We start from the raw sequence: 23,369 nt of genomic DNA on the forward strand, positions 1-23,369 counted from the left end.
TACTTTTTATGCTAATATTTTCCTTTGTTAGAAATCGAATCCTGATTTTTTTAACTTCTTTACATCCGGTGTTCTTTCATAGCTACTTAGTACTAGGAGAATTTAATATCTTTATACGACTTAAGTAGTGATGATGGTTCAAGAATAAAATAGAGAGGTTATCGTAAAAATGAAAATAATTTGAGAGATTATTCTAAATATCAATAAAAAAGAGCAGGTGTATAATAGAAAAACCTGTTGCAAATAGCAATGGGCCCATGGAAAGAAGTCCAAGTCCGGTTGAATCTCGCGTTCATTTCGTTCCTTCCTTCTTTGTGGCGCGAAGATCATGCAATTCCTACTACTATTCCATTTTACCGTTATAACAAACTCTCGTTACGATTTCACGCTTTTTTCTAGCATCTCAATTCTCAACTGTGACACAAGATCTAAATCACCTCGATTCGCAAGGTTACTCATAATGAAGATATTGTAGATGAAAACTTGAGGAGAATCGGATTCATTCATTCATGGAGTGGACAACATTACAGCATCTTGATCTCCGTCACGTAGGACGTGGCGTCGTACCGTATCAGCCTCATGCTGCTTCCTTCCATTCTCATCAGGCACTCGTGGCCGTCGCCATCGGAACCTACATCGTCGGTGAGTTTAGCAACTCAACTATCATAGAACTAATTCTCTTTTAGCAATATGATTTCTGTTTTTGAATTGATTTTGGCATATACATTACGAATTAGGGTTTTCCCATGCATGCAGAATTTGACGCATTGACAGGAAGCAAGATATCTGCTCTTGACATTGGTGCACCTGTTGTCCGTATGGCATATAGTCCTACAAGTGGCCATACTGTGGTTGCAATTCTCCAGGTTGGATCCACCTGAACTTCTCTTTGGTGCATTTTGAATTATTTATTGTTGTGTATAGTTTTTTTGTGAGTTGTTGTTGTGATTGCGAAGTTCTTTTTGATTTATTATAGTTGTTGCTTTTTCTTTGTAGGATTGTACGATAAGATCTTGTGATTTTGACTTGGAGCAAACATGTGTATTGCATTCGCCGGAGAAGAAGTCTGAGAAAATTTATTCTGATTCAGAAGTTCATCTGGCAATGACTCCGTTACAACCTGTTGTGTTTTTTGGGTTTCATAAACGGATGAGTGTTACAGGTTGGATGTCTGTTTTTTTTTTATCTGATTAGGTAGATATGTCTTATTGTCAGAGGTTTGATCAATAACCATTATATTTCTTCCACATATGTTTTTGTATAAACGAAGTTGTTGGAACGGTTGAAGGCGGTAGAGCACCTACAAAAATCAAGACAGACTTGAAGAAGCCTATTGTTAACCTTACATGTCATCCACGCCTTCCTGTTCTGGTATTTCTGAATTATACTTGTCATAATTCTATTATTGGCAAGTTCATGCTATATGTATTTCTCAGTAACATGATCCAGTCTTCTGTATTTCTTCTAATGATACTTCAATCTCCCTTATCTTCTTTGTTGTTTTTGTGTTGGTGTCCTAGTATGTTGCTTACGCAGATGGTTTGATTCGAGCATATAACATTCACACGTATGCTGTTCATTACACGCTACAACGTGAGATGATTTGTGACACATTCTATTCTTATTGACATTGTTTAAATTTATCCAATAAACTATACCCTTAGTGTTACTTATTTTTTTCTCTTATTCAGTTGAAAATACTATAAAGCTGAATGGCGCCAGTGCATTTGCATTTCATCCCACTCTAGAATGGATTTTTGTTGGAGATCGACGTGGTACACTATTAGCATGGGATGTATCAATTGAGAAGCCTAGTATGATTGGAATGTGAGTGACTGTAGTTTACCTATGACTGAGGTTTCTTCATTATCTAACCGAAAGACATATGATCATGGTTATCTATTTTGAATTTGTTATTTACTTATATCCTATTGATGGAAATGTTTGTCTGTTATTTTGGTTACTTTTGTTCTTGACTTGGAATCTAATGAGTATCTTATGGATATCAGAATTCAAGTTGGCTCACAACCAATAACTTCTGTAGCTTGGCTGACCACTTTGCGTATGCTTGTAACCCTATCAAAGGATGGAAATATGAAGGTTTGGAAAACGCGGGTCATAGTTAGTCCTAATAGACCTCCTATGCCAGCAAATTTTTTTGAGACTGCTGGTTAGCTATCTTGATTCTTTATGCCTCTACTCTGAATTTCCTGTTGGTTTTTGAGAAATGGTTTCTCATGTTATGTTTATTTTGAAATTCCATGCTATGTATAATGTATCCCTCCCAATAGCATGAATATCATTTGCCTTCTTAACAAGGTGTCCATAAAGTCCTTGGCCTAGAAACAACTCTTGAACAATATTATGCCAATCCATATAGTTCTTACCGTTGATTTCTCTGTGGTGATGATGGGATGGAGAAAAGAATAAACGAAATTTAGAAAGAATCAAATCAAATATACTCAACAATACCAACAACCAACTTACTTCACTTTTATATTGTTCTTGTCATTGTACTCGACTGGTTAATTCATAATAAATTCTGATGCAGCAATTGAATCAATCGATATCCCACGTATCCTTTCTCAACAAGGTGGAGAAGCAGTGTATCCCTTACCGCGAATCAAAGCTATAGAATTTCATCCAAAGTCTAATTTGGCAGCATTAGTGTTTGCAGTTAAGTGCCACCTTTCACTATATATACCCTTCTTGCTAGTGAATATATAGGATACTTAAACTTACTGTCGACTTTAACAGAATGCAGCAACTGGAGATACTTCAAAAAACAAAACCGTATCCAATAGAGAAAGGAGAAAGCAACTTTTTGCAGTTTTGCAAGGTGCACGGGGATCGTCGGGTAACTATTTTTTATTTAACTGGAATCAAGGCTAAAAACTCTTCAGTATTTCAGAATATTTTCATTTGGAACATATACAATTTCCACAATTTAGGTTTGTAATTTTGTTTCTATACTTTCACCCATCAAAATGATGCATAATAAAATCTTGAGTTTTTTTGTTTATTTTAAATGGGACATCTTACTTTCTGAGCCTTGTTGCCCTGTGGTAAAATCATATGATATATTTTTCTCCACCTTTTTTGGATATCTTGCTTAGTGTTCCATGCAATGTGTTAGTTATTTATTTATTTGTTGGGTACAATTCCAAGCCATATCTTTAATTGTGCCTTTTGGACAAAAATATTTGTTCATATAGGTGTCTATGTCTTGATTTTCTAACATACCTCATTTGTTTCGTACATATTTTTGTGTACTGTCGCAGGCTGTGTCTTTCACTTTCTGAGTTCTAACAGTATCATTGAGTCCTATTTGCATTCAATTTTTTGTTCTGTCCATTTCTTTAATCATATATTCTAATGGCTGAGATTCTTCACAGCATCTGTTTTAAAAGAAAAATTATCCGCCTTGGGTTCTTCTGGAATCTTAGCAGATCATCAGCTTCAATCCCAATTACAAGAACATAATCTGAAAGGGTGAGTTGAAAATTGTAACGGGTAATATATAACTAGTATTTTATGGAATACTAGAAGTTGAAATATATTTTGTTGTTCAGATTTTATTCCCCTCACTGTTCAGAGTATTTAATCTTGATCTTTTATTGGATTTGTTTGAATTATGAAACTTCACTTGATATCTACACTTGCACATAGGTATAGTTGCAAGTTACAACAATAATGTTGAGTTTTGGATTCAGCATGTAACCTAGATATGTGGACCATTGATGGCAAAGTTTTTGGTACTTTAATTGAAAGTGTTTTGTATTTGTCCATTATGCTCCTTCTTGGACGGGTTTTTCATTTAGCAGTTATCCATTTTGAGAAGTGTATTGTTTCTCAGCATGTTCTATGAAACCATTTCCTTAGCTTTTCAATGAACAAAACTTCTTCACAAATCAAACATGTATGTAGGTTTCCATATTAGTCAACTTTGACCCTCAAATCTATGATTGAAATAGATCTTACCATCATCATGAAATGGCCATTGCCTTCTTTTAAGTTATAGTTAGGAGTGTCTTTGGTTCCCAATGTGGCTTCCACCAGTGGGGGGAAGTTTACAAGTCTTGCATTTTGAGCCTGACTTAAATCTAGTGTATGAACTTCTTTGGTGAAACCAATTATTGTTTGCTTATATTTTTGTCAATAAATAAATTTGTGCCGCATGTATAATATATTAATCTCTCACTTGGGTAGAATTTTTCCAGACACATATTACAACACTTAAAAGGGGTGTAAACCATCTCTTCTGGCTGAATTCCTATGTTTCCTACAATTAAATGCATGTGGACTTCAAGCAGCTATAAATGCCAGGGAATCTTGGTATTGGAATCTTTGATTTGTGATACTCCCTTCGTCTCAAAATAAGTGTTTGACAGTTTCACACAGATTAAAAAAGTGCAATAAATGAAAGAGAGATAATAACGATATTACCAAATTACCCTCATTGTTTATTGGTGTATTCTAATTATCATGAATGCATTGTGAGAGAAACAATATATTATGAGTATTAATTAGAGGATACAATTGGAAGAAAAAAACTAAAATTGCATTAGAAACTAAAAACGACACTTATTTTTGGACAAATAACTTTTACAAATGCAATATTTATTTTGGGACAGAGGGAGTAATTCATAATTATTAAATGTAATTGTTGACAATCTACTCTCTTTCTTGCAGCCATAGTCATCTTACAATATCAGACATTGCAAGGAAGGCTTTTCTTCACAGTGTATGTTTCTTTCCTATTGTATTACTCTTTAATTTGTCAACAAAATTTGATAGCTCAAATTTCCTTGCAGTCCTACATATAATTTCCTTAGAAAGCTTTAGGAAATCTCCTTGCCTTGTCTCAAAATTTGATCTTCTGCAATATTCTTGTAGCATTTTATGGAAGGCCATACAAAAAGTGCTCCTATATCTCGCCTACCCCTCATCGCTGTTCTAGATACCAAGCATCATCTGAAGCACATCCCTGTTGTCCAGGTAACGTTTCTATGGCAATTTGATTAGGAACTGATGAACCTTATTGTCCAATCACCTAAAACCATTCATGCACTACCAGCCATTCCATTTGGAGCTTAATTTTTTCAATAAAGAGAATCGAGTTCTTCATTATCCAGTCAGGGCTTTTTATGTGGATGGACCAAATCTTATGGCATATAATCTCTCATCTGGATTGGAGAATACCTACAAAAAGCTCTATAATTCGGTAATGTAGAGACTAGTAATTTTTTTAAATATCGCTGCGTTGTCCCTCTAATGCTATTGATACCATCCATTGCATAATATAGTTTATGTTCTAACTCTGTATACTTTGCAAGTGAGTATCATGTCTATACCCCGTCTTTTAATATTTAGCAAAATTTTATAGATTCCTGGCCATGTGGAGTATCAAGCAAATTACTTGATTTACAGTAAGAAACAACACCTGTTTCTTGTAGCTTATGAATTTAGTGGCATTACAACTGAAGTTGTGGTTTATCGGGAAAATACTGAAGTAGAGATGGCAAACAGTAAAAGCAGCACTGTGAAAGGTATTTTTGTGTGAGGAATACATTTCTTTTCTTTTTCAGCCACAGTTTGGTCATGCATTATGTGCTATAAAATGATTCAAGCAGTTGTCTACAGGTATAGATGCAGCATTTATTGGTCCCAATGAAAATCAGTTTGCTATTCTTGATGATGACAAGACAGGGTTGGCAGTATTTACTCTACCAGGAGGGCCCTCAATAGATCCGAAGGAAATTGAAAAAGCTTTTGAAGAAAATCAACCTACAGAAACTAGTGATGGTTCAATTAAAGGCCCAACCCCATTTATGTTTGAAGCTGAAGTTGATCGTATCTTTTCTACTCCTTTAGGTGCTTGAAAGTTGAATACATACATACCTATATATCCACACATACATATATAGATTTTTTTTTTTTTGGTGTCTAGACATGGGATTCATTGATAATGACATAAATCTAAATTCATCTATGACAAATAAATAACCTTCTATAGGGTTATTTCATCCAAAGTCCACTCATGCATACACATTAAATTTCCTATTATTTGCTTCATGTGCTCCAGCAAACGTTTTTAAAATTAATTTACACTTTAGTTTTCAACTACATGGAAATATCTATGCTTCCTCTGTAAAACTTTTGTTGTTTTACGTTTTCTTAAATTTAGTCAGCAACATTTACATATTATTTACTCACATTTCACAGGTTGGATTGGTAGTTTTCTAAAAGAAATCATTCTTCAAAAGCATATCAAGTCTTAAGCCGGTCTCTATGTATTCCCCATCCAAAACATACACACATTTTTAGATGCTTACTATTAATTTAGTAATAATATAATGTAACCATTAGTTTTCTTGGTTGTAGATTCAACGCTGATGTTCGCTTCTCATGGAAACCAAATTGGATTAGTGAAGCTCGTAGAAGGGTATCGCCTTTTAACTTCAACTTCAACTTCAACTTCTAATGGACAATATATATCAAGCAATAGCGAGGGGAAAAAGTCACTCAAGTTGAAAATAAATGAGATTGTACTCCAGGTATCACTCAGTTGCATGCTTAATTATGACTAGAACTAGTAGTGATACACAGTTTCTCTGTGCAATCAAGCACAAGTGGAGAAAATAAAGAAAATTGAGAGACAAAAGGCCCTATAGTCGATAGCGGCCTCTACAGCGGTGTAGCGTAGTGAGCCCTAGGAGCTACAAGAAACTCATTGCATTGCGGTGCTACTGCAGCATTGCCGATAAAGATCAGATAGTTGCCAAATAGCGATTGTAGTAACCGCTAACCTGAAACTCAAAAATTCTGAAATATTTGCCGGTTTTTTTAACATTTTACCTGTTAAGTAGCTATTTTTCGCTCTGAACTTACAGCCGTTCCCTGTACTTTAGGACATTTTGGTCGTTTCACCTTAAAATTCAGAATGTCAATGAAACCTGATAGCACTTTTTGCAACTCTCGAGTTAACTTATATAATCACACTTGTTTAAGACTCTAGGTATTAGAGTCGAGTTAACTTGCTTACTATGTTGTTTCTATGTAAAGTCGGGTAGATCCACATAAAAATCATGCAGACTCACATAGAATTGTGAGTTTGAGGACAATTGAATGAACCAACAACATAATGGTTATTCCTTATGCCCCTGCATACCTAAAAATAAAATGAATCTGCATTATGGAACAAACAATATCAAATGGTTCTACATTTTGGTTCAGCTTGCTAACAGATTTTTTCAAATTTGTCAGGTGCATTGGCAAGAGACTCTGAGGGGTCAAGTTGCAGGAGTTTTGACAACTCAGCGAGTTCTTATTGTTTCTGCAGCACTTGATATACTTGCTGGCACTTCTACAAATTTTGACAAGGGACTTCCTCCGATATCCTTGAATGTTTTTTAGTTGAACCATTTATTCATATTAAGGGGGTTTTGAATGATTGGGTGGAATTTTTTTAAAGAAATGAGCAGTTGGAAATAAACCGCATCACGCTAAGCAGGCCAAAAATTTCATATGCCTTTTGAATATGTTCGTGTTTTCAATTCCTTAATTGATGCCTACTTCAGATCACTCTTATGGGTTGGGCCTGCCCTTCTTTTTTCTACTTCCACTGCAATCAGTATACTAGGCTGGGATGGAAAAGTGAGGACCATTCTCTCAATTAGTATGCCTCGTGCAGGTAAATTATCTTTCTCTGTTCTGGGACTTCTTGATATCTTAGCCAGCAATTTTGTCTTTTCTACTTTATCAACTATGGTACTATTTTTTCCAGGTTCTGTCGTATTGATCTATTTTAATAAATTTCTTATGCAGTCTTGGTTGGTGCTTTGAATGATCGGTTGTTGCTTGCTAGCCCGACAGAGATAAATCCCAGACAGAAGAAGGGAGTTGAGATTAAAAGCTGTCTTGTTGGTCTTCTTGAGCCTCTTCTCATTGGATTTGTCACAATGCAACAAAGTTTTAAGCAGAAGCTCGAACTGTCAGAAATACTATACCAAATAACATCAAGGTTTCATTCTCTGCTACCAAATAGTTTCCTTTTAAAAAAATTAACTTTATAATGGAGAAAGTTCTAGAATTCATAATATCATTTTACATTTCTTTATGTATGTTAAAGCTGGCAGCTACTGACACTGTCAATTTTTATCTGAATGAAGATTTGACAGCTTGCGTGTAACACCAAGGTCTCTGGACATCCTTGCTTTAGGTTCTCCTGTTTGTGGAGATTTAGCTGTGTCATTATCCCAATCAGGTCCACAGTTCACCCAGGTAAGTAGTAATTCTCCTTATGTTGGCATCCAGTTATTCTCTATCTGTTCTCTTAAGGATGTTGAGTTTTTATCTTAGGTGATGCGGGGGGTCTATGCTGTGAAATCTCTTCATTTTTCAATAGCTTCGTCTGTTTTGAAAGATGAGTTTCTGCGTTCAAGAGACTATCCACGATGCCCTCCGACATCTCATTTATTTCACAGGTTCAGACAGTTGGGCTATTCATGTATCAGGTAGGCACAGTGGTAGACCGGGAAAATTCACGGTACTCACGTTTCTGTTATTCTAGATATAGGGACTACTGAAATATGATGTTTGTGTGTTCCAACATTACTGATTTTCTTGATATTACAGCAGAGCTCATGCTATTGATGAGAAGGTGTAATGTCGTTCTCTAAATAGCATGAATGGTTGATCCAAATGTTCGTCACTTTTGTAATTTAAGATTACTTGCAGGTTTGGACAGTTTGATAAAGCAAAAGAAACCTTTGAAGTTACTGCAGATTATGAAAGCATGCTTGATCTGTTTATATGCCACCTTAATCCTAGCGCCATGAGGCGCCTTGCTCAGAAGTTGGAAGAAGAAGATCTTGACTCAGAATTGAGGCGACATTGTGAAAGGATTTTGAGAATTCGATCTTCCGGATGGACACAAGGCATATTTGCCAACTTTGCTGCAGAAAGTATGGTTCCTAAAGGACCTGAATGGGGTGGTGGAAACTGGGAAATCAAAACCCTTGCTACTGCAAAGGATATACCCAAGTGGGAGCTTGCTGCAGAGGTGACACCATATATGAAGACTGATGATGCTGCGATTCCATCCATCATAGTAGATCATATTGGTGTGTATTTAGGCTCAATTAAAGGAAGAGGCAATGTTGTAGAGGTAAAGGAAGAGAACTTGGTAAAAGCCATCACAATGGCAGGCAGTGATGTTAAAGCCAACGATCTTGAATTATCTCCAATTAAATCCCTACCTAATCAATCAAAGGGGGTTGATAAGAGCCAAGGTGATTCACTGATGGGTCTGGAGAGTCTTAACAAAAAGCTTGCTAGTTCTTCTACTGATAAACAGGCTAAAGCAGCAGAAGAATTTAAGAAATCCATGTATGGATCTGCTGCTGATGATAGCAGTAGCGATGAGGAAGGAGTATCAAAAACCAAAAAAATACATGTTAGAATAAGAGAGAAACCAATTGAACCTTCTGTGGATGTGAACAAAATTAAAGAAGCAGCTAGTAAATTCAAACTTGCAGCAGGGTTAACTTCATCAAGGAGCAGGTCTTTATCTAGTGGATCACAAGATTTTGGCCAGATTTCAGGCCTGCCACCTGTAACAGCAGGATTGTCTGCCCGTACAGTTTCAACTCCCGGCGACCTGTTTGGTACAGAAGCTTTTACTCGACCAGGATCAATTTCAAAGCCAGCAACTGGGGCTGAAGGTAGAGGGCCTATTCCAGAGGATTTCTTTCATAATACTGTCTCATCCCTCCAGGTTGCTGCTACACTGCGTCCTGCTGGGTCATATCTGTCCAAACTTACTCCAGTTGTAGATGGAAGCCAGGCAACTGGTAGTGCTTCTGAAGCTGATGTAGGCGATGTTCCTCCAAAATCTGTTCATCAGCCAGTAGTTTCAAATGATTCCATTGGATTTCCTGATGGTGGTTTGCCACCACAATCCTCAGCTCAGGCTGCAGGCATGCCCCCATCACAGAAGCAGGCACCAATTTCTACCCAACCTCTTGATCTTAGCGTGCTTGGAGTACCGAATTCTGCTGATAAGCCTGCACAAATTGGGTCTCCACCATCCTCTGTACGACCTGGACAGGTATAAATAAGTATATATAGGCATCCATACACATATTGAAGATATAAATAACTACATGCATAGCCATTCATATACATGTGGAACTAGGAACACTTTTTAACCAGACTATTAAATATAATTTGTGTGTGCCATTTCTTATTTTGAAATTCAACGGTATTTTCCATATATTTGGGAAGAACAAGAAAAGGCATGCAAGAATCGGATGTGCTGCACTGGATTAAACCGGCATGCAGCATAAACAGAAAGGAATACCCAATTTGTTATTTTACTTTCACTATTTGGTGGATTCTAGAGATAGAGGAAACTATGAAGGTTTGCTAGTAAAAAGGCTCTTATTGAGCTAGGGTACCTATAAACAATAGTTACTTTGAATAATGCCACATCTTAGAAGTCTGCTTTATTGAACCTGGTAAGTTTTAGCCTTCCACCTATAACTAAGGTGATCTTTAGGAAGAAAGATAATAGAAGGAGGAAACTTAGTGGCATGTGGAGACAATGTAGGAAATATGTGAGGTGATCAGTTTGGGAGAATATATGTGAGCAGTAACCTGCACACATGACAGGTGGGGATGGGACCTGATCCTGTTAGTAAAACAGAATAAAGAGAAAGGGAGGGTGAAGAAAGCAGGGTTTTGGCCGGGATTGGGAAGGGTAAGAGCAAAGAACTTGAAGAGTTTGTAATGTCTCCATCATTTTCTTTTCTTTTTTTATCTTTGGTAATGTGTACAGGTAAAGGGTCTGATACTATAATGGAAGCTGAAGAAGGAACTAAGATAATTCTTCAATATAACCATGTTCTAGTTCCACTTTCCTATTATTGAGCGTGTATGATTTATTTGTTTGTTACCAATCTCATGACTCTTATGACAGGTTCCTCAAGAGGCTGCTGCTTCTGTATGTTTCAAGACTGGACTTGCTCACCTTGAGCTCAATAATCTTCCAGATGCTTTGGCTTGCTTTAATGAAGCTTTTCTTGCATTGGCTAAGGAACAATCTCGGGGAAGTGATATAAAAGCTCAAGCAACAATCTGTGCTCAATACAAGATAACAGTCACTCTTCTTCAGGTATCAGGACCATGCTCCAAATTTAAATAACAGAGAGAGAATGGACTCTGGCCTAAAAATCCATTAGGTTACTGAGCTTCTGTATCTATACTCTAGACCATGAGGAAGCATTATCATAAAACTGTAATTAGAGGTAGTTAAAGTTTTTGTAAAGATAGCTGACTCCTGAGATTGCAAAGCATGGGACGATAAAAAAGATTATTATAATCTCTGCTACTGTCATAAGTGATATAAAATTATATTATTAAGAATGGGTGTAAATTTTTCCGTAATTGATATAGAATCCAAGGCCGATTATAATTTCATTTTAGTCTAAGCCGCGAGGAATAAAATAAACCTTAATCTACACTTGTGAATTGAGTGTTTATATTTTTATGGACACATTAGTTGTCAATCATACCTGACAAGTGATAAATTGTTAAGAGTCTCCCGTTGAAAAGGATATGGCTTGAAAATATGTTTATAAGTGGAGGCAATCCCCACCTTACAAGTTGGTTTTGAAAGGTTGAGTTAAGCTTAACTCAAATTCTAAGATAGATTACTCCATAAGTCTTTAATCTTGTTGCCAAATAATGTAAATGTTAGATATGTACATTGTTCCAATTTTTTTTTTTTAATTTTTCATATTTCTATTTCTTTTATTAATTTTAAGATATCCTTGTGACTGCAGGAAATCGGACGTTTGCAAAGAGTTCATGGTTCAAGAGCAGTCAGTGCAAAAGATGAGATGGCAAGACTTTCACGCCATCTAGGTTCATTGCCTCTTCTGGCTAAACACAGAATAAATTGCATTCGAACTGCCATAAAACGAAACATGGATGTGCAAAATTATGCATATTCCAAGCAAATGCTAGAACTACTATTGTCAAAAGCACCTGCGAGCAAGCAGGAAGAATTTAGGAGCCTGATGGACTTGTGTGTTCAGAGGGGTTCGACTAACAAATCCATTGATCCACAGGAAGATCCTTCGCAGTTCTGTGCAGCCACATTAAGCAGACTGTCAACCATTGGATACGATGTATGTGATCTATGTGGATCCAAATTTTCAGCTGTGAATGCTCCTGGATGTTTCATCTGTGGAATGGGAAGCATCAAAAGATCAGATACACTCGCAGGGTCAGTTGGCCCAGTTCCTTCCCCATTTGGTTGAGTCCTCTAGTAGTGTGTGCTTCCTTCGGAAGCCGTTAACATAACTTCACTGTAAGGAGGACACACAAGTTTCTGAATTTCTTGCACTCAGCTTGTGTTTTATAGTGGTTATTTGAGATGACCTCTCCAGCCTGCTCCCACGCATTCTTTAACATGATTTTTCCTTCTGGGTGATTTTTCCTCTGTAATTAGAGGGTTTTGTTATCCAATAATTTGTAACACAAATTGATCCTTTTTGAAGATACAGACTAGAATTTGAATAGCATAATTACATTCTACCTCAAAATACATCGTCTTTTGCAATTAATCTAGGTTGTCAATGAAAGTTAACAGGTAATATTGATAGCATTGCAAAAATATTTTATTATGTATATGAAATGAGACAATCACTCCCCTTAAAATTTATTGCTAAAAAATATGGAAGAATTATTCCATGTTGTATATATTGTTACTGCCATAGTAATATTTTTAAGATTATGTTTCTGTTAGCTTATTCCATTCATCCAATCCCATTTGTGTTACTATTATTTTTCAAAGTATCTCTTTATTTGATGGGATCATGGAATTATTTCCCCGTAAAAGCTATGCTTCCGGCGAAGAATCTTATTACAGTTTACAAAGGTCAAAACCCTATCAAAGAAAAGGAAACACTGCTTGCTATCTACTTTCTATGTGCACTATCCAATATACAAAATCCACCACATCAAAGTTCAGAAATCCATTTTGATTGAAGAATTGAATCATTAACAACACCTCTCACTAGGTTATTTGTGGTTGTCCAGAAGGAAAAAAACAGGTCATTGGTGTACAAGCAACCTGAAACTGAAGTCATAAGGCATCATTTGGACCAGCTGTGAAAGAGGTTGTCTTCCTTTTCTTTCAAGGCATTCTACGGCTTCCTTTCTTAGTTCAATAGGTAGCTGAAGGCAGACCCAATCCAACAAAGATTCCAAGTCCTTTGCAAAGTCAAGCAAAAACCAGTCAAGTATCTTTGGAATTATTAACTTGTTTGTTGTTGTAATGCCAACTGCTGCTTGTAAATAATCTCTCTTTGCTGCTTCTAACTCATTATCAACTTGTGATGCTGTGTACACCCTAACCTTCATAACATAAAAATATATATATTTGTTCCATCAATTCAATCAGCCACATTAGGAAATACATTGACTTATGAATTCATCCACATTAAGAACGACTCGTAATGCTAACTATACTTAGGATAGACTAATACATCTAAGTTTTAAAGCTAACTCAATCCTACAAAACTGACGTATACCTTGTATGGTATTGATTGTTAGAATTTTGTAGGTTCTATTTATATCATGTCATATTGCCATCTAAATTAGAAACAAACATACCACAGGTGAAGACCAGCTTCCACAGGATAGTGCAAATGAAACCAAAGGCTCAGTCCATTCCAAGCCAAATATGCTTCTTGCTTTCATCTCATCATTTTTCGCAGCTTTTAGACAGGTCTGTTGCAGGAAGCAAAGATGAAAATCAAGGGATGAATTGTAATCTACAAAACATGACGAGGACTTCAAAATATTAGAAAGACTACATAATGTTTAGAAGCACAAGCAGAGAATAGATTATGCACTTACAAAACTCAGATGATAAGGAAGTCTCAATATGAAATGCTCTATTGTAATTGCCTTGAGCAAGTGGCCCCCCACTACTACTGTTGCCTGTCACAAGCATTGTCCTATTTTTGAGCTCTGAATAATTTGTTCTTAAAACAAAAACAAACTTTGAAAATGTTAAAGAGATTTTTGTACCTTCTGCATCAGTGCAACAACCATTTCAGGACTCTCAGGTATGCCATACTCAAAATATGCCTACAATATATTCGAACCAAATAAGTATTGTCACCTCTACATATTAAGTAAAGTTACTTTGAATATGTGACATCAAATATAAATCTAGTCTTCAAAGAGCCAATAAGTAGTAAATGAGTGACAGAAAAGTATCTTACATTCATCATACATGAATTATAAGTGTTTATCCAAAATGCAAGTTTCTCTTGATGAGTAAGACCCTTCAAGTTCACAGAAGCAAGTTTCCCAAATAGGAACCTGAACATGTCTGTTAGATTAGACAGATACTCATAGATAGCATCGGAGAATAGTTAGTAAGACTTTATAACTTACTTTAATCTATTGGTCAGAAACTCTGCATTTCTAATTCGGTTGAAATCAACGGTGGGTGCTTTAATCTCATAAAAGCTATCGTAGGCACCAATATCTCTAGTTTTGGATACTGAACAGATACCGTATGGATCACGCGGAGGTGTTTTTGTTTTTGACTCTCCTAGATTGTCCTTGAATGTGCCAATTCTCATAAATATGTTGCATAAACACTTGACAATATCCTCTGAAACTCTATTTGGTGAGCTATCAACTTCTATCACTTTATCATTTGATGAAATTGAGGAATTTTGTGCTCTTTCCTGGTCTACTAATCTCTTCTCCAGCTGAACAATCAAAAACAAAATGATTGTTAAAGTGACTGCTCAATCATTTCCAACATCGGATATTAACTATTGAAAACTGTTGAGTACCTGCAACTTCAAGTGATCTACACTCTTGTTGGGTGATTCTTGTTTGGTTGGTGATTTCTTCACTGGAGTGATGACTTTTGCCGTTTTCTTTTCAAGAGAATTCTCTTTTGGCATCGATGATAAGGAATTTTGTTTTGAATGTAATTGCTTCCCATTGACTAGCTTTCTACTAGAAGCACTTTTGGCAGGAGAAATCTGAGGCTTAATGGTGGTAGAATTAAGCTCACTTTGAGACAGAGATTTTGATCTTTGATGATTGGATCCTCTGATTGAATTCTGCTCAATTAGATCGATCGGATTTTCTGCATTCCTCTTGGAGGAAATGTAGACAGCTTCCTGATATAGACCTTGTCTGAAATTCACAACCTTCTCTTCTAATCGAACCACCTCTTCCTCCAATACCGCAACTTCAGCCACAAGCTCTAATGTCTAAAATTCATCCAAGAAATAAAAAAGTTAATACAATTGATCAATCACTGGCTTAATCTGTATTTTTCCTGCAGATGAAGATACTTACGTGAGGAGGAAGATAAGGCGGAAGCCGAGGAAGTGCTCCTAAAGGTCTTGCAAGTGCTCTTTCTAACACTCTATGAACATTCTCTTCATGTCTTAGCTTCCTCTTTAACTTATCAACCTGCAAACTTAGAACATCATAACTAGAATGAAAGATTACAGTGAAGAAGAATTCATAATGTAAGGAATATGTCACACTCACATCTTGTATCAAAGCCATCTTCCTTTCTCGACGCCCATTTTTCGAAGTATTACGTGCAGACATTTTCTTGCTCTCTCCTTTTTCCATCGTGTCCTGCTTTGCACATTCAATGAGAAACACTTTTTTTTTCTAGAAACTTTGGTTTTAGTATTAAAGAAGAATAAGTTTGCGGTATTTTGAAGGAAGTTTGATTACCTGGAGAGTGGTGTGCGCAATGGTAGTCACGGAAAACAATAAAGAAAATAATGCAATCTAAAAGAAGACTACAGCAGAAAAGGCAAAACATGCACAAGGTATGCTAACTCTGATAAAGTGAATCTGCAACAAAACAGTCACCAATAATTCACCAAAAGAAAAAGAGCATAGGATGCAACTTTAGAGACAGAGTGACAGAGAAACTAAGAATGATTTATGATTTCATACAATTTAAGTAGCGGGAAAAAGAAAGAAAAAAAAAGTTTTTGTTTTACATAATAAAATAGAAATAGGAAGAAGAGAGTAAAAAGAAAGGGAAGAAAAGAGCAGAAGGAAAACGATGAGGTTTGTTTGAGGGGGTAGTACTAGTACTAGTGGGTGATATAATGTCCAATGAAACTAATTGTGAAACTGAAATGTTTAATGATATTGAATGGTGTGCTACATGCATATTGTTAACTAATTAATGTTATTGACAGGCATGGACAGAGAGAGACATTAATATTCCTTTTCTTAGTCAAACTGCTACTTAATGTGTAATTAATAGTGTCTTATGGAGATAGGGCATTGGATGGATGGGAACAACACAAGATTAAGATGCAAGCAACGTTTGTCAGTAATCTGCTCATTGCACCAAGGCCTCATAATCTCGTTTCCACTTTTTATTATTACTCCTACATAGGAGCATTAGTACTAATTGACAATTTAAAAGAATTAAAAAAAATTAATTATAGGTTCTTTAAAATTGTACTAATTGAAAAATTATTGATGAGTTAATTGAAAGGGAGGAAGTCACATTAGTTACCTATTATGGATTGTATAATTGGATTTAGGGGTGGTCTTAATTAAGAATGACGTAATAATGTAGCTAAAAAAAGGGTCAAATCAAAACTTATTGATATAAAAGGCATTGTCATGATACAAAGTGTGATTTGTGACATGCTTTATTATGCTATGGTAAAGTAAAGATGAGTATTAAGGGAAAAGCATGTCATGGAGCATTAGTAGTGCTAGTGGGACTTTTAGTACAAAAGGCATCACTTTCATACGCTGTTTCCAAAGGACGGAGAAAACGACTTCAACCAGAAAGTAAAATAAATAGTAAATATAAATATGAGAGAAAATATAAAAATAATAATTATATATCTCTTTAAATATAAACTTTCTGTAAAATATCTTGAAAATGTTTTGAACGGATATATGTTGTTAAAGTCTCTTGAATCAGAACGTTTAATTGATCGGCGCTCTTCAAATCTTCCAACAAATGTTATTAAAATCTAGTTAGATTTAGTTGATACGGAAGTATAATTTTAGTATAAATTAATATATGTTAGTGGTGTGGGTAATTCGCATTTATAAAAAAAATTATTAAATTTTAAATATAAGTAGTTGAGTTGTACTCCCTCCATTTTTTATTATAAGCAAAATTCTACTTTTTAAATATATTGTGTAATTAATGTATGAGGACTATATATAGTCTAGATACATTAACTATTCAATGGATTTAAAAAATGAAATTTTGCTTATTATGAGAGAGTACGGACCCGTTTGTTTTGGCTTTTTTTAAAAATGATTTTTATAGTGTCACTAAATTTTGTGAAATTTTTTTTTACAAAGAAATTTTTTATAAAAGCTTCAAATGAAAATTTTGTTTGAATAGTTATTCTTAAAATGTGATTTTAGGTATTATTTATCTATTTATGAAAAAAATGGATATCAAAATTTCAAAAAATCACTTAATTTTGAAGCTATTTCAAATAGATTTTCATAAAAATCATTTTTGAAATACAATTTTTTGAAAAAATTATGATTTTGACTAAGTTTTAGTCTTCAATTATGTACGTTTATGTTATAGGATGTCAAATTAAGTGTTTCATTTTAGAAAAAACGAATATAAAAAACTTGTAATATTTTGAAAAACGATTTTAGAAAATCTATTTTCAAAAATACAAAGAAAAAATCCATTTTTTTAAAGCTGAAACAAACTGACCCTACATCGAATAAGAATAAAAAATGTTAAATATATACAAGACAGAATTCATACTTTGATCGCTTTAAGATAAGGATCCTCTCTACATTGGCTAGATTGTGTAACTCATCACAATCATTTATTTCAATGTAACATACAGTTAACAACATTAACTAACAGAGGCATGTTATAATGACCCTGAAATTTAACATCGTATCTCTACACTACAGTTCCTATGTTTATTTTATGTGTGGCACAAATTTTAATTTATATAAAAATAAAAAATAAAAAATAAATAGGTATACTTGGTAGATGTCAAATTTGATATCACTATATCACTTCTTTAACTAACATATGAATGACTATGATTGGAGCGGGATAAAAATATGAAAGAGCTGAGCAGGAGCTGGAATAAAATCTAAATATATTATCACTAATGTAAATAAAAATTATAATGACATATAAAAATTATAATGAAATATATTATCACTAATATTTAATACAGTTAGTTGAGTAAATTATTATTCATTAATATAAAAATTATAATTTAATAAATTTGCCCTTCATTTCATATAAACTTTAAAATTTTAATTTTTTAACCATAGAAATGACATGTTTTTATATATATATATATATATATATATATATATATATATATATATATATATATATATATATATATATATATAAATAAAATATTATCTGCATGTAATTATAGAGACTAATCTCTCAAGATGTGTAGGACTATTGAAGATCTCTAATTAAGATAAAAAAAGACTTTTGTCATCTTATTCAAGTAGTTTTTAAATTTATAAGTATTAATAAAAATTGTATTTTTTTAGGTTTATTTATCATATCTCGGAGTAGTATTCATTAGTGCATTCATAAGTAATAATGTCAATAATATAAATGTACGGTATTAATTTTTGTAGGGTTATGGAGCAGGTGGTCCCTCCCATCCAGCACTTTATATAGATGAAGGGTGTGAGAAAACGTACTCACTCACCCACCATCGAATTGAGGTTGATCCAAAGCATAAAGTAGAAGAAGCATATGAGTGAGTGGTTAGTTTATTGCAATTCGCAAAACAGGAAAGGACACACTCACATGCACATGAAAAAAGTGGTTCGTTCTTCCAATACCAACCACTCCATTCATTTTTTTCATTTTAAATCACTTTTACAATGTGATGCCAACTGCTTACTTTTAGGACACCGCCTTTTGTTTCATTTTTTCTTTTAAAATTGACATTAGATATTTTTGCTAAATAAAATTTATAATTATTTTTAAAAAATCTTCAAATAAAAACTTGTTCTCGTTGTCTTAAGTTTTAAGATTGTTGCGTGGTTAGAGCTAACTTTGGTAAGAAGACATGTAGGTGAAATATGCATGATGGAATGGGTCTTGGATTTTTTTAAAAAAAGTTTCACATTTCTCATTCTGAGGAGCGTGTGGAAAGAGGGTGATTTTCTTCTCCATTTTTTTTGGAGAATGTGGCCAACTCCATTTGACTTCATCTTTTGCACAACAATGAACTAGGACACGCCACTTTCATGTTTTCACCGAAAGGCGAACCATTTAAGAAATGAGTGTTACATCTAAATGATGGATGCTTGGTTTAATAAATGGACGATTAGGATACGGGTGTGGGTGACATGTTAAGTACGAGGCGGGTGATTTAATTTGCTTTCCTCTTATTTTTCGAACTAGGCCCTCAAGTACGGGGCGAGTCCCTCGAGCATGGCGTAGACCTCCCAGTAGCAACAAGGTTATTCAAGCGTCAGTTAAGGGGAATCCCTCAAACATTAGGTGAGGTGAAGCACTCGAGTCATTAAATGCGACTGTTGATGACTTAGTCTTGGGAAACCAATTTGCTCTTAATTTTTCATGTGTGTCACTGACTTGAAAACCTTTTTAACTGTTGGGATATTTAGTGGGAGGTTAATGGTTACCCCTCTGATTGAACTTCTCATTCCTATAAGAGGATTTTAATTCTTTTCAAACCTTTTTTCGTATTTTTATCCCTCAAAGTTTTCGTCTCTTCCCTTAGGAGCTCTATTAATGTAAGGTGCGCCTGTTCTCATCTCTTCCTGATACAAGCTTCGTTTATATTATTATGCCTTTTTTGTTTTCTTTTATAGTGATCGTCGAGGTTTAGGCGTTGGTTGTTTTAATGTTACCATAAGTTTTAATCCTTTGGGAGTTCTGAGAGCCTTAGTAGTTCGGATAGTGATTATTTTGCTCCTCTTGTTCTTATTAAGAAACAATGACGGAGATAGGTGCTAAATGTTTTGATCCTTTGCGTCTCTATATTCTAGTGAAGAGAGGATTATTGCTTTTCAGCGGAAAATCGGGCTTTCAAATTCTTGACACAAAGATGATGTGATTTTGAAGCCATGTTCTAAGGAGGAGGGGGCCAATATGTCCGTCTTGGATAGCTCACCAATCTGTTACATCTATTTGGACCTTCCTGTCATTCATGACCTAAGGGCTTTAATACCCGTTATGTTGTTTGAACATGAGTTTTAAGCAAATACAAATGTCGCTCCCTCCCCGGTTGAGCCCAATATCTAAAGTGTGGTTAGGGCGTTCAAAATCATATACTAGCGATTGGAAGTCTTCCCTACCATTGGGGTATTATTTTCCTTTTATGGTACCAAAATTAGCGCCAAGAGTAGTAGGGTGACCTTGTGCGCCAGGTCAGGAAGAAAATTGTTCAAGTTTCACTCAAAACCCTAAAGAGGTTAGAAGGACAAGTTTGTAAGGGTTAGAGGGCGAGCTTGTGCCTTTATGATCATAGATGGGTCTAATGGCGCTCCTCTCTTCCCATTGTCATGGACAAGGGATCCCCAATTCATTATTGGCTAAAATTTTGACTACCTTACCTGAGTTGAACAAGATGTGGTTCAAGTGTTTGGTGACTTTGAAGTTATGAGTTCTTGCGCCATAATTACTCTTGATCAGAGAGAAGATCGCAAGATGGACGAGTATTTGGGTGAGTTTATGGTTAATGGGACCCTTAATTTGATATTTTTTATTAGTTACAGCACTTACATTTTCTCTGTGTTTTTCCTGTAGAGAAAATGTCCAAAATTCCTTTGGCTGAAAGTAGAGAGTGCTTGGCTAGGAAGAAGGTTGAATGCAAATTGATAGATAGCATAAAGATCCATCCAAACGGCCTCATGACTAGCAGTGGGAATAAGCCAGGTCGGCCGACAGGGGCCTATAGCGTTGCCTACTTCAGGCTAGGCCTATTTAATAAAGAGGTCAGGCTTAGGATTTTTAAAAGCCTATTTTATTAAATATGCCAGGCTTAGGCTGTTAAAAAAGCTCATGAAGCCTTATAGGTCGGCCTATATTTTCACATATATTAGAGATATGCTAAATAGATTGGCCCATGTATGCATATATATTAGAAAAAAGGCTAAATAGACTAGCCTATGTATGCATATATATTAGAACAAAGGCTAAATAGGTCGGCTTATATATGCATATATAGGCCGGCCTATAAGGTTTCTTAAGTAATATGGATTAATTGAAAATTTTAATGAGATACAGGCTTTTAAAAGGTTTTAGACCAAGTCAAGTCAAAAAAACTAACCCTATGATAGACCATAGATCAGGCTTAGGCCTTTTAAGTTTATCGTAGGCCAGACTCAGGCCTTCTAAAGCCTAACCTAGCCTATTTCCACCCCTACTCATGATAAAAGAGAGCAAAAGGCATTGCGAGAACCTTGCCCTTGACACTTTTATCTGCTTAAGATTCAAAAGCAATGGGATGGCTCTTCTTAGGTTTCTCCAGCACAATATGGGTCTCCCCTAGCCTTTTTTGTGGAGGGATCCCACATTTGAGGCCATTAAGTTCACCGAAGTATGCCTCTCCTTTCATGAGGAATTCTCCGATGATTATTAGGTCGTCCAAAACATGTCGCCCCTCAAGCTATCGAATTTGGCAGAGAAAAGTATACCCAATTTGTGGGAAAGTTGATATCCCAACTCTTTATGGCCAAGGGAAGCATCTCCCTGAGCCGGGAAAAAGTGAGGACCCTGCTTAAAAAAAATGAGGATTTAAATTCACTGTTCCAAAAGGTGGCACTGGAGGCACGGACTCAAGCTAACTCAAAAAAAAAAGATTAAAGGTGTCTCTTAAAGGGGCCCTTAATTCTTTGTTGAAATTAGAGGAAGAGTTGTCCATACTCAAGGATGAATTAGTGGAAACCTCTAACCAGTATTTTGAGAGTGTGAAGGAGCGATTAGCATTCCTCTATCTTAGGTTGGATCTGAATCAGATGGATTTGTTCAAGGTGGCATGTGATGGCCAATTGGTGGACGGAGAGGATATCACAGCACCTAGGGATGCATTGCTTGGTGAATTTTCTTGTATTGAGCACAAGGTCAACAAGGCGATGAAATATGTTGCCCAAGGGGGCGCTTGCCACCAGGAGGATGCTTTATAAGGATGGTAAACTTTGGACGGTTAATGAACTTAGGACGTAGTTATTTGTGCCATTGGTGGGTTTTGTAATTGTGTCCCAAAGGGATTCTGTAATTATTTTCAACACTGTTACAGGCTCTCATGTACCCTTTTTACCCCCTTCAAGGATTAATCAAATGTTGGGCCTACACATCCTTGTTTTATTTACTTCATCTGAGCTACCAAAAAATATTATGACTAGGTTTTGGCCTTGTTAAAACCTTCTAAAGAGGATGGCACTCTTGCCCATGGGACAACAAGGATCCAACATATGGTATCTCCTCAATGGCGGCAAGGAATGCTCTATGAGGATTCAACATATAGGATTGCTTCTATGGGCAGAATGGATTCATCTATAAGGATCCAACATATGTGACTGCCTCTATGGGTGGAAATGAATCTTTCATGAGGATCCAACATTTGTAATCTCTTATAAGGATGATAAGAATTCCTCTATAAGGATCCAATGTATATCATTGACTTTATGGGCAATTTCAATAAGGTTTCCTTTCAATTTTAATGTCCCTGCAAACGAAGTTATAATAACTCCAACTTTATATGAGAATGTAAGGAGGCTCATTAAAAACCCCTAACCTTTACTACGAGCGCATGGGGAAAAGAGTGTTCCCCAGAAAAACAAAAAAGTCATAGACTTAAATGTACAAATGGTGGAGATTATACCTCGCCTTAAACGAAAAACCTAACAATACAAAAGATTTTTAACAAGTTTCTTCTTCTCCAACCTTATTACCCTCATGGGAAATGGTGGCCAGGACTTCATCCTTGGGTGCTTCTTCTTATAGCTTGGCCCCCGTCTTTAGGCATACAACATTCACACCCATGCTATTAATTTCTTTAGCTTCAGGATTTCTATGTAGAACTTTATGGCGATATTCTGATCTCCTTAAATAACCCCTCACTCACCCATCTAGGAGTGGATATTTAATGCATAGATACAACATAGATAGGGAAGCTCCAAGCTGGTTAAAATTAGGTTGCTCTATAATCAAGTTATATGTGGAAGGTGCATCTATAACCCGATACCTTACCTTGAACTATCTGGAGCTCTCCTCAACTCCAAATGTCATCCTCAGGATAATATAAACCTCCACCTACAGTTACTTTCCTGAG

General features: G+C 35.5%; 2 protein-coding genes across 4 annotated transcripts; one reads left to right on the top strand and one right to left on the bottom strand.

The window, feature by feature from the left end:
- The first annotated feature begins 32 nt into the window (after window positions 1–32).
- LOC131652185 (uncharacterized) lies at window positions 33–12,756 on the top strand. Its single transcript, XM_058921979.1, has 24 exons — window positions 33–642; window positions 757–866; window positions 997–1,162; window positions 1,271–1,371; window positions 1,521–1,593; window positions 1,692–1,827; window positions 2,010–2,170; window positions 2,552–2,676; window positions 2,758–2,857; window positions 3,396–3,492; window positions 4,693–4,744; window positions 4,897–4,998; window positions 5,078–5,224; window positions 5,387–5,549; window positions 5,644–5,874; window positions 6,385–6,557; window positions 7,267–7,395; window positions 7,576–7,693; window positions 7,828–8,023; window positions 8,172–8,283; window positions 8,362–8,516; window positions 8,740–10,111; window positions 10,982–11,176; window positions 11,847–12,756. Exons 1-24 carry the CDS (start codon window positions 510–512, stop codon window positions 12,324–12,326), a joined length of 4,827 nt encoding a protein of 1,608 aa, XP_058777962.1. The 5' UTR covers window positions 33–509; the 3' UTR covers window positions 12,327–12,756.
- A 93-nt stretch (window positions 12,757–12,849) lies between these two features.
- Window positions 12,850–16,476, bottom strand: LOC131652183 (uncharacterized). 3 transcript variants are annotated; one of them, XM_058921976.1, is made up of 10 exons: window positions 15,796–16,472; window positions 15,601–15,693; window positions 15,403–15,519; window positions 14,886–15,314; window positions 14,476–14,798; window positions 14,301–14,400; window positions 14,104–14,163; window positions 13,930–14,013; window positions 13,684–13,800; window positions 12,850–13,425 (listed from the first exon to the last, which is right to left on the bottom strand). In XM_058921976.1, exons 2-10 carry the CDS (start codon window positions 15,685–15,687, stop codon window positions 13,123–13,125), a joined length of 1,620 nt encoding a protein of 539 aa, XP_058777959.1. In that variant the 5' UTR covers window positions 15,688–15,693; window positions 15,796–16,472; the 3' UTR covers window positions 12,850–13,122. The 3 variants fall into 3 exon arrangements, with proteins under 3 accessions (XP_058777959.1, XP_058777960.1, XP_058777961.1); XM_058921978.1 differs by having other exon boundaries at window positions 13,258–13,420; window positions 15,796–16,476; XM_058921977.1 differs by lacking the exon at window positions 15,796–16,472 and having other exon boundaries at window positions 15,601–15,786.
- Between the last annotated feature and the right edge of the window lie 6,893 nt (window positions 16,477–23,369).

This window comes from Vicia villosa, linkage group LG2 (assembly GCF_029867415.1).
Source record: "Vicia villosa cultivar HV-30 ecotype Madison, WI linkage group LG2, Vvil1.0, whole genome shotgun sequence".
NCBI lineage: Eukaryota > Viridiplantae > Streptophyta > Magnoliopsida > Fabales > Fabaceae > Vicia > Vicia villosa.

What these genes read in the sequence shown, in the direction of transcription:
- LOC131652183 (XM_058921976.1), bottom strand. Translation starts at nt 15,687, where the DNA reads ATGGAAAAAGGAGAGAGCAAGAAAATGTCTGCACGTAATACTTCGAAA. An exon ending in TTTCTGACCAATAGATTAAA is followed by an intron (nt 14,401 to 14,475) that starts GTAAGTTATAAA and finishes AGACATGTTCAG; the next exon opens with GTTCCTATTTGGGAAACTTG. An exon ending in ATAATTCATGTATGATGAAT is followed by an intron (nt 14,164 to 14,300) that starts GTAAGATACTTT and finishes AATATATTGTAG; the next exon opens with GCATATTTTGAGTATGGCAT.
- LOC131652185 (XM_058921979.1), top strand. Translation starts at nt 510, where the DNA reads ATGGAGTGGACAACATTACAGCATCTTGATCTCCGTCACGTAGGACGT. An exon ending in TAAAAGCAGCACTGTGAAAG is followed by an intron (nt 5,550 to 5,643) that starts GTATTTTTGTGT and finishes AGTTGTCTACAG; the next exon opens with GTATAGATGCAGCATTTATT. An exon ending in AATTAGTATGCCTCGTGCAG is followed by an intron (nt 7,694 to 7,827) that starts GTAAATTATCTT and finishes TTTCTTATGCAG; the next exon opens with TCTTGGTTGGTGCTTTGAAT.